Here is a 10,635-nt window from a genome sequence, read left to right as displayed (position 1 = left end):
GGGCTTGTTTGAAATAAATAGTTGGTTGTATTTGCCTCTTGTTTGTTCTGCTGGATTTGCCCTCTGTTACATGGACTGCACCACCCTGCTTTCCTAGCCATGCAGTGCAAGCTGCCAGGAGCCGTCTCCTCCCTCCCGCAGGGAGCAGGACACCTGGCAAGACTCCTAACAGAATGCATGGGCATGTCCTGGAGTGGGGCTATCCACTGATGGCTGCAAGCTGTGCAACATAGTGGGAGGAGGAGAAGGTGCAGTCCAGCTGACCAGCCTGCATGGTGACCTCTGAGCCATCACCCCACCTTGCTGCCACTTACAAATAGTTTTTTTAGAAGCTTTATTACAAAAAGAAGTCTAACCACAAAACAGTGAAAGATCATCTGCTAAGGAAGGCCAGAGGATGGTTGTGGGAGCAGAGCAGAAGCAAAGGACAGAGTGGCATCATCTGGCCCACCACTCCCAGTGGGAAGAGCTGCAGCTTCAGAGACATGACTGAGGTTTGGCCATTGGCCCCTTCCCCCACTTCATCATGCCTCATCATGGATGCTCCGGTCCACACAAGGAATGGATGGGTCCTAGACCCGGCTGCCGGGATGAGAAAGAGAGGTGTCAGCCCTGGCTGTTCACGCAGGAAATGACATATGGCCACCTCACTCCTGCATTAAGCATCCAGTCGTTTGGGCCCAAAACACGGACCTGCATTAGCTTGTTGGCTAGAGGCAGCCACACTGAGGTCACCCTTAAGCCACTGACAAGCCTGCCAACTTAAGGGGTGACATCTCCTTGAGAGGAAGGATGGTCCAGAGGTCAGTGTACTAGCCCAGCACTTGGATTCTCAGGTGTGTTGTGATACACTCATATTACCTTAGCCCCCCCAGATAAAGGGCTCCCACCATGGGGGAGAGACCATGCAGGGTGTGGATGGGGTTTCTGCTCAGCAGTTGGAATACAGAGCATGCACCTGCCATGCCCTCCCTGCTTACATGTGCCTGCTACCTCCTCCCCACCACAAGGCATTTTTGATGGATCCAGCCCTGCTTCCATCTCCGGGAAAGTAGACACTTCACCCTCACAGGAATAGCCAACACAGCCTGGACTAGGTTTTATGCTGTAGGCGTTCTGGGCTTGGAATGGACCGAGGCTCCAACGACAGCCGCGTTCTCGCATCCCTAGCACTGGCCTGCTGACAAGTTCAGCATGTCCAGTTAAGGCAACATGCCCCATAGCCGGTATTTGATTGGACATGGGTTCCAGAAGTGACCCCGGGTGCATGGAGTCGGATCTGCTGTCTTTAGTGACAACTGTGTGTTTCGGCTCCCATTAGCCCTGCAGAGACACCACCGCTTGGAGAGCACAAGCTGGACTCTATTCCTCCTCATGCATCATCTGCTGACCCTGATGCTAGGGCTTGGCTACGGAGGGCAAGGAGGTGGCACAGGGGTCGTTCAGGGTGTAGTTTGCTCTGCAAGACCTTTATGACTGGCCATGGTGCGGGAGAAGGAACGAGCCCAGCTTGACTTGTGAGCCCAGGTGGTGCCGGCAATTAAAAAAAGCACAAGCTGAGGGGGTTTGTGCTGGAGTCAGACACACAGATCTCAACCATACTAGTTGTGACAGTCACTTCTCCCGTCCTCCCTCGGATTTCCAGTGGCCATCCCTTCTGCTGGTCCAGTCTTGGAGCAGGAATAACTCACCTCGGTGTAGCTCTGCGTTAGACCAAGCTGCTCTTCAGCATGTCAGCCACCTTCTCTGGCTCAGGGAACTTGAGCTTGCGAGGCGGCCCTTTCTTAATGCCGCTCCATAGCTCCACCGCTGAAACCCCAACAACAAGGCAGGGGTGGTGACGGGTGGGATGCTACCCATTGGTTTGTATTGCAGTAGACCCTAGAGACCCCCACTGAGCGACAACGGGGCCCCTATTGTGCCAGGCGCTGCACAGACACCCCCCCCCCATGTACTAGGTACTGCACAGACCCCCCACTGATGGAATTCAGGGGCCCCCCAATGTACCAGGCACTGCACAGACCCCTCCCCCTGCCACAACTAAAATTGGGCCCACACTGCGGCACAATCTCTGCCCCACAGAGCTCTGAACAGTCAGACAAAGGGTGGGAGAAAGGGATACAACATATGCATTTAGGAACCAAATCGTGAAGTAGCTCACTCCGCATGAGGCGCTCACCATGTCAGCCTGTGCCAAATTGGGACGTGTGAGCATCCCTACCCCAGTGTGCGGTCACCCAGGCAGTGCCCTGTCCTGGCTCGCCCCTGCCCCCCCCAATCATTGCACCCTGACTGAGCACTGCTGTACAGAAACTCCAGCACTTACTTCTTCCATCCTCCTTCACCAGGGACACCTCAAAGCTGTTCCTGCGCGGTGTCTCGGGGTTGATCTCCACCACCACGTTGGCGACGGTGCGGCGCAGCGCCTGGCTCACGGCGTCGGCATTGCGCCCGTAGACTCGTCAGCTCTTACTGCGGGGGAGGTGGGGGGTGATGGGGGTCAGCGGGGCTGGGGAGCCTGCTAGCAGGCCTCCTATGGGGATCCTGCTAGCAAACCAGCCCCATGTCGAGTAATGCCACACTCCCAGCACAGCCCAGCCTGATCCATGACCACATCCCCGAACCCAGTGCCTGTGTCCCCGCCACCCAAAGCTGCTCCCCCTCTGGAAGTGTCTCAGACTGAGTCCCCCAAGGTAACCCTCCCCTTCCTCTCCACAGACAGGCCCCCTCCTGCCAGCTATTGGCCCCCATCCACCACCTGAGCATCCCTGGTGCCTTCCACAGGGACATGAGCCTGCTGGGGCTTAAAAAACACCCACTCTCTTGCACTGGCCAGGACTCACCAATGCTCAATAACCACGCGGGGTCCAGGGCCCCGACTTCCCTCACCCCGTGACCTCTTTGGCAGTGTATCCGCACCGCCGTTCGCCTTCACGTCCTCAGAGTTCACAGCCTTTGCCTCAGGCTCCTTCGCCTTCCTCTTCCTCACTTTGGGGGCCATCGTGCTCTGGGAGAATAAACAAGAGCCCCTTCCCATGCATCTCTGGGTATTTTTCAGTCCAGATGGGATGTTTTTGGAACAGATCTACTCTGGCTCGAGCAGGAGTTAATCCAGGGAAGTTCTCTGGCCTGGGTTATTCAGAGGGGGTTAGGATACATAATCACGGTGGTGTCTTCTACCCTTAGAGACAGGACCACAGGCCCCTTCCACCCAGCCACAGAAATAACCGGAGGGGGGGGAGGATGTGGCAGAAAGTGGAGAGACTTTCAAGGGACAATGGAAACCAAGAGGCAGGGGGGCGAGAGGACTAGAACAGCAAGGGTGGGGAGATAATACAGGGCAGGGTCAAGGGGCACCAGCATGTTTGCAGGGCATGCCTGAGGGGGCCCCAACAAGGCGAGAGCCAGGACTAGACGGACGGGGAGACCGCCGGGATTAGAGGGCAGACTCGAGGCGTGGGTAAAGCGCCCCCCCCTGCAATTGGTACCAGTGGCGTTTCTTTCCTGCACATCCCAGCGCTGGGGGTCTAGGCGGAGCAGCCCCTCCCCCAGCAGTGGAGCCCCAAGGCCAAGACACACCAGACCCACGGAGGGCAGCAGAGACACAGGACCGCCCCACAGACCTACCGCCTTCTCCACAGCAAGGGCCCCACGGTGAACCTCCGCGCAGCCACGCGGGCCAGCCAGGCAGAGGCAAGTGCCCTGCTCCCAACCATTCGACACCACAGAGAGGGGGGACCGGGGGAAATAACAGTGGGGAAAGGCATCAGCTGAGCCAGCCCTGCCTTTGTCCCCGGTGCAGCTGAGCGTGATCGGAGCCGCGCCAGGCTCCAGCCAGGGCAGCGTTGTAATGAAAACACATGTAGCTGTGCAGTTTTTACTGCACAGCCTCCCCCCCCCCCCATTTCTGCAGGATGGTTCCTGCCCGAATTTGTTACACAACGTTCTGAATATTAATGAGACTTCTTTGCAGCCAATCAGAGCTCAACCTGGGCTACCGCGACTTGCTGTCTGTATCAGGCCTGGGCCCAGCTGTTTCCCCAGGCTGTAGGGTGACCAGATAGTCCTGAGATTTGGGGCTTTGTCTTATATAGGCTCCTATTACTCCCCCACCCCCATCCCAATTTTTCACACTTGCTGTCTGGTCACCCTGCCTCACAGGGCAGGTCCCAAGGGCTCAGTGAGACTCCAGCAACCTGAGCGTGCAGGGCTACAAGTGTCCCGTAGGGACCACGGTGCTGAGAGCTTCGTTACAGCAGTGCCCAACAGGGACCTCAGTGCTGCGAGCTTCTCCACAGCAGTGCCCAGACAGGACCCATGGAACATCAGCTTCCCGAGAGCAGCGTCCAGTAGAAACCTGGGTGCTGCACTGCCATCTCCAGCAGTGCAAGTTTCTTCACAGTAGCATGCACGCAAATGCTGTGGCCATGCAGGCTTATTCCCAGCAGCTGTTAAGCGCCTGTGAGCAGCAGGGGCACTTGGGCCTTTCGGGTGTATTGGACCCGACTTGTACAAACAGGCGGCATGGGCCGGTCGCCCCTGCTGGTGGTTCTCAGCACTGAGCCATTGCCAGTACAACCATTGCCCCAGCCAGGGAGTCCTGATGCAGACCTTTCAGACCAGAGTTTGCAGCCTAGCCTCACCACCCCCTCTGGAGCCTCTTCCTCCCACCCACAGGTACTGAGTTTAGAGCAGGGCCAACCCCACAGGGTAGGAACCCTAGAACAGCTATTCTTTAACTGGGCTGCAGCCACCAGCACAGAGCTCACCTGCTGCTGGAGGCAGCTCCCTGGAGCCAGGGCTGGCCTGCTGAGACCAGCAATGGCTCAGTGAATATCCACCCTGCCCCAGGAGACAGGACACAGCCAGATGGGAAGGGAGGGTTCATTCTTAGCTTGGTTTATTACAGACACTGTCACAGGAAGAGATGATTAACAGAAGCATGGAGTATTTGTCCTAGGAGCCACAGCTGCTCAGCCACCACAACTTCCTCTCCCCTTCATGGCTGGGATGAGGAGGCCCTCGCTATGATTCAGGAGGGGCAGTGCTCCACGCAGCTGCAGGCACAGAAACAGGGAGCCCTTCTAGGGCCAACCAGTCAATTCCCCCCCTCCAGCTCACAAGGAGTTCAGGTGCTACACTCAGCCTGGCACCACCTGCCCTCCTTGCCCCAGGAGTGGACTTTTGGCACATGAAGGGTTAAACCAAGACCAGCTGGAAGGAAGGGAAAGGAAACTAGTAGTGGCCTGGCTCTTCAGTGGGGAAGGGGCAGAAGTCAGGCACTGGCCAGGAGTCCTCCAGAGCAGCAGAGTCCAGTTCCCACCAGCCCCGGGCTGGGCAGAGAGTTACACGCTCAGGCTTCTCTGCTGCCCCCAGAGCAGCACATACTCTCCAGCTCTTCTCTCCCAGCCACTGGGCTAGCCAACAGCCCTCCCAAGCAAGCCATGGGGGAGAACAGGTCCAATGGGGACCTGACCTACACCCCACACATGCACCGTATGGCTGGGAAGAGTCCCGTGCACCTCCTTACCCCCAAACAGAAAAGGGGGGGAGGAGAGAATATCTTCCAGGAAGAAGTGGTTGGGCCCATCAGCAATACCCCCCCCCACCCCAAGCTGGTTCAGGTCAAGTCAAGTCAACACTCTCCACCCACACTCCCACTGGTTCCACTCAACCAGGAGAGGGTGCACCCTTAAACTCAGCTGCTCTAGAGTCCTAGGGGAATTCTACCCCCAGCCCCTGCTGGACCAATCACTGCCCACCCCTTGCAGCCAATCAGCAGCCAGTTCTTGAAGTGATGCCAGAGAGGAACAGGAATAAATAAGATGCCACAGAGACATGAACAGTCCAGCATGGCCCACTGGGGAGCTGGGGCATGGCTGAGCCCCAGGGGGAGGGTGGTGACTCCCTCACGCAGCTCCCCTCGTCACCGTCTTCGAGACAGGTTGTGCTGGGCACCGTGAAACAGCTGCCGGGAGAGGGCGGGGGGGCAACTACAGGGAGCGAGGCAGGTCTATTTGTCCTTCTTGCTCTCGCCGTTGGGGAGCTCCATGCTGGCCCCCAGGGGATCCTGCTGCTCCGGTGGCTCCTTGGGCCCCTCGTCTCGCTGCTTCGACAGTTTCTTGGCCTTCTGGTACAGCTCGTTCAGGCTGAACTCCCGGATCACATTCTCCTGCGGCACAGAAACAGACCTCAGCGCACGCCCTGCCACCGCCTCCTGCGAGTCCACTGCCAGGGCCTGCTGCAGGCCACAGCCTCTTGCCGGGAACAGAGGAGGAAGGGGGCAACACCATAGGTCTGGCCAGCCGCTGGCAGCTTGGGGTGCCCTGCAGGCTGGGTACAGATTGCCCAGAGTAATGTCGCAGCGGGGAACAGGGAGCTCCGGGGGGGGGGGGGGGGGGGGCCGGAGGGGGGGTGGGAAGCTCCCCCGCTCACAGGAAATGGGTTAAGACGCGAATTCTGCCCTGTAGCCAGGTCAGGAGCTCAGCAGGGGAAGGACCCAACAGAGAGAATGGCCCTATCCAGCCCATGGCTGGTGCAACAGAGCCAGTGCCCCAATGCTCAGGGAAGAGCCCACTGATTGAACTAGGCAGCTCCTGCAGCAGCCCAGGAAGGGCAGTGGATTACACATGCCCCTCGCCCTACAGCGTGTCCCCAGGCATCCCACCTCGGAGAAGGTCCAGGAGACGGCCCGGCCCTTCTTGTCGATCTGCGGCCGGCGCATCACCTCCTTCCCGCCCTGGAAGAGGATCAGGGTGGGCAGCTGCTTGGTGAGGGGTGAGGTGCTCACTGTGTACCTGTGGGGATGGATGGACAGAGTGACCCCTTGGAGCACCAAGCGATCCCAACCCCTCTCCCCATTCACTCCTCAGGCTCTGCATTGCTCTTTCCTTGCCCCTAGACACATCCATGTCCCAGCCCCCCAGGCTAGAGGGAAAGGGGAAGACTCCGCTTCCCGGGCAACAACCCCCACCTCAATCCAAGCTAACAGGACAGTCTCTGTGGTTGCAACATCCCAAGGGCTCGAAGCCAGCAAGGAGGGACGCAGACTCCCAGAGCTCATTAATTTCAGGACCTCTCTGAAGCAGGGCTGAGCGGGGAGTAGACTACCCAGGGCCACTCCAGCTGGGGAAGGAGGTCTGGTTCCCAGCACAGCCATATCCCTCCAGGGGGATCCCAGCAGAGAAGAGACCCCCGGTGTGAAGCAATGACCCTCAGCATCCTCGTGGCTGGGCTGTTGCTGAATCGGCTGGGGTGGGATGGGCAGTGGAACTAACCCACTTTTGCCCACATTGTGGAGGCATGAGACTGATCTAGTTACTCACGGCAGCCTGGACCCGCTCACCTGGTGCTGACATCGGGGTAGCGGCCCACGTCCACCTTGCCGAAGTTGAGCCCCGTGCAGTTGTACCTGGGTGGGGGAGGGGGGAGAGGCAGTTAGTGCAGGGAGATCCCAATGCATGGGAGGGGAGCATGGGGGCAAGAGCACGTGGCTGGGCTGAATCCTCCACCACAAACCCCAGCTGGGTCAGCTCCATTCCCTGCCCCCGGGGCAGCCTCAGCCAAGGGAGAGGCAGGAGTTCCCCCTCCCCTACTCACCGAATTACAGGCTGGGCACCACTCACTTGAGAGACAGGTCGGCGTAGATGGGCGCGAACGACTGGCATTCATTGGACCAGTTGGCAAAGAACTCCACAATCCAGGTCACCCGCTTGTCCCGCTCCAGTTCCTCCTGCGGCACAGGCAGAAGGGTCAGCTGGAGGAACCACGCCCCACCTGCGATCACAGGTACCACGAGGGCCACAGCCCCAACACCGCCAGCCCAGTGCCCCCTCCCTGGGGTCACAGTGTGGGCTGCAGGTCAGGGCAGAGATCAGCAACTGCAGACTGAAGCTGGTCCCCAAGCCACAGCAGCCCATGTGTGAATGGTGGCCTGGGGCTATGGGGCAGCCGATACTCACGTCGATGGTTTTATCGCTGAAGTATTTGATATACTCTGGGCCCAGGTACAGAGGCGGCTTGCAGGTCATCAGGAACACTGAAAGTACACACACATCACAGCATGAGTCTTCACCCTGTACGAACCCCCACACCAGCAGCTATTTACTCATCAACCCTAAACCCGGGCTTAAAATAGACTCACCCCCCAGCGCACACACACAGGTGAGGCCTGCTGTGACTGGCTGCACTTTGGAGGCTTGGACACAGATTTGAGGAGAGGGGGCAGGGAGCCCAGGCAGGCATAGAAATCAAACGTTTGGTTTCCAGGACTAGTTTGCTTGCTCTGTGGCCTTACGGGAAGGTTGGATAAAGCATTTCACGCTGGGTTCCTGCCCTTGTGGATGGGGGGAAGCTATAGATGTGATATACCTGGATTTTAATCCGGCTTTTGACAGTCTCACATGATGTTCTCCTAAGCAAACTAGGGAAATGTGGTCTAGATGAAATTATAGTAAGGTGGGTGGCCAGCTGGTTGAAAGCGCGTACTCAAAGAGCAGTCATCAATGGCTCGCTGTCAAACTGGGAGAGCCTGCCTAGTGGGGTCCCGCAGGGGTCAGTCCTGGGGACAGCAGCATACAATACTTTCACTAATGCCTTGGAAATGGAGTGGAGGGTATGCATATAAAATCTGCAGTCGAAACCAAGCTGGGAGGGGCTGCAAGCACATTGGAGGACAGGATTAGAAATCAAAATGACCTTGGCAAATTGAATAATTGGTCTGAATTCAACAAGGTGAAATTCAATAAAGACAAGTATTACACACAGGAAGGAAAAAAAAAATCAGATGCACAACTACACACTGGGGAATAACTGGCTAGGAGGTAGTACTGCTGAAAAGGATCTAGGGGTTACAGTGGATCACAAATGGAACACGAGCCAACAATGTGATGCAGTGCAAAAAAGGCTAATCTCATTCTGGGGTATATTAATAGAGTATCAGATGTAAGACACGGCAGGTAATTGTCCTGCTCTGCTTGGCACTGGTGAGACCTCAGCTGGAGTCCTGTGTCCAGTTCTGGGTGCCACATTTTCAGAATGAGAAGGACAAATTGGAGAGAGTCCAGAGGAGAGCAACAAAACTGATAAAAGGTTTAGAAAACCTGAGAAACTGGGCATGTTTAGTGTTGAGAAAAGATGACTGGAGGAGGTGGGGGACCTAATAACAGTCTTCAAATACGTTGAGGGCTGTTATAAAGAGGATGGGGATCAATTGTTCTCCACGTCCACTGAAGGTAGGACAAGACGCAATAGACTTAATCTGCAGCAAGGGAGATTTAGATTAGCTATCACAAAAAAACTAACTCGAAGGGTAGGTAAGCTCTGCAATAGGCTTCCTAGGGAGGTGGTGGAATCACCATCACTGGAGGCGTTTAAGAACAGATTGATCAAACACCTGTCAAGGATGGTCTAGGTTTACATGGTCCTGCCTCAGCACTGGGACTGGATCTGATGACTTCTCAAGGTCCCTTCCAGCCCTACAGTTCTATAATTCTATGTAGTTTTCCTATAGTGCTTTGCATCAGTGGATCTCAAAGCACTTCACAATGAAAGTCAGTAGCAGTCTCTCCATTGTGCAGATGGGGAAACCAAGGCACACAGCAAGGAAGTGACTTGTCCAAGGCCCCACAGCAGGCCAGCCGCCAAGCAGGGAACAGAACTGAGGTCTGCACCAGTGCTCTATCCACTAGGCAACACTGCCTCCTTACAGTCTGAGCTCTCCAAATGTGGGGTGGTTAAGCCAGACAGGGGATGCATGTGTTAGCAGGTAGGGAACAAGGGGAAGGAATTGAAGGGCTGGAGGCTAGGGAGCAGTGGAAATGCACAAGGCTGCCAGTGGCTCCAATACTCACGATTGAGGCAAAGCTTAACACACAAGCTCATACCCTGGCAGACACAAGCAAAGCAGGGAGGGTGGCTGAGACGCAGGGGGGAGGTGGCTGTTTTATGGGTAATGGTGTAACGTGTGGTACATTGAGATAGGAACCAATGTGTTTGCATGGAAACACGGCTGTCTGAGTGGACGCCACACAGCACGGGGAAGAGCTGGGCCCACCAGGAACACCACTCAGCACTTTTCACTCGGAGATCTCAAAGTACTGAAAAGGGCAGTGACTCGTCCGGGGTCACAGTGGGCTAGGGCAGAGCTGCCAGCCTAGCGCTGAACCCACCAAGCCAGCCTGTCTCCCAATTGCCAGCAGTCACTAAAAGGCCTCATGTCACAGCAGGTCAGGGAGCTGGTTCTCACCCAGAGGAATGCTGGAGGGAGAGGGAGCTCATCGTAGTGAAGGTTGAAGCGAGTCTCCATTAGAAAGTGGGTATTGTTCACCCCCATCCCCCACAGAGGACCTGGGGACATCACATCTCCCCTGGGGGTATTACCGGGGATTTCCCCAAGCTGCTCCAGAGTCAGGAGGACAGGACGGAAAGAGGCTGAACGCACTCACACAGAAAGGGATGGTGCATCTCAGAACGGAGGGCTCAGCCAAGGGACGACAGCTTTGTTTCACTCTAAGGCGCACAGGGACACAGACTGTATAACGTGTGCGCTAGTAGCCCAGTCATGGCCCAGGACCTTGTGCTAGGTGCTGTACAAACACAGAACCAGACAACAATCCCTGTCCCACAGAGCTTGTG

The 10,635-nt window shown here is 56.6% G+C and overlaps 2 protein-coding genes across 2 annotated transcripts; both read right to left on the bottom strand.

Annotated features, from left to right (window-relative positions):
• Nucleotides 1–326: 326 nt before the first annotated feature.
• On the bottom strand, nucleotides 327–3,742 carry SELENOH (selenoprotein H). The gene is made up of 5 exons (XM_024211301.3): nucleotides 3,628–3,742; nucleotides 2,844–3,007; nucleotides 2,327–2,472; nucleotides 1,692–1,809; nucleotides 327–582 (listed from the first exon to the last, which is right to left on the bottom strand). Exons 2-4 carry the CDS (start codon nucleotides 2,999–3,001, stop codon nucleotides 1,709–1,711), a joined length of 405 nt encoding a protein of 134 aa, XP_024067069.2. The 5' UTR covers nucleotides 3,002–3,007; nucleotides 3,628–3,742; the 3' UTR covers nucleotides 327–582; nucleotides 1,692–1,708.
• A 1,136-nt stretch (nucleotides 3,743–4,878) lies between these two features.
• Nucleotides 4,879–10,333, bottom strand: TMX2 (thioredoxin related transmembrane protein 2). Its single transcript, XM_029913778.1, has 6 exons — nucleotides 10,247–10,333; nucleotides 7,962–8,099; nucleotides 7,626–7,732; nucleotides 7,346–7,411; nucleotides 6,668–6,797; nucleotides 4,879–6,172 (listed from the first exon to the last, which is right to left on the bottom strand). Exons 1-6 carry the CDS (start codon nucleotides 10,331–10,333, stop codon nucleotides 6,014–6,016), a joined length of 687 nt encoding a protein of 228 aa, XP_029769638.1. The 3' UTR covers nucleotides 4,879–6,013.
• Nucleotides 10,334–10,635: the final 302 nt, after the last annotated feature.

Source organism: Terrapene carolina, unplaced genomic scaffold (assembly GCF_002925995.2).
Source record: "Terrapene carolina triunguis isolate 2854851 unplaced genomic scaffold, T_m_triunguis-2.0 Scaffold926, whole genome shotgun sequence".
In the NCBI taxonomy this organism is placed as follows: domain Eukaryota; kingdom Metazoa; phylum Chordata; order Testudines; family Emydidae; genus Terrapene; species Terrapene triunguis.
The sequence above is the reverse complement of the archived record's forward strand: the minus strand, read 5'-3'. Positions and strand labels throughout refer to the sequence as shown.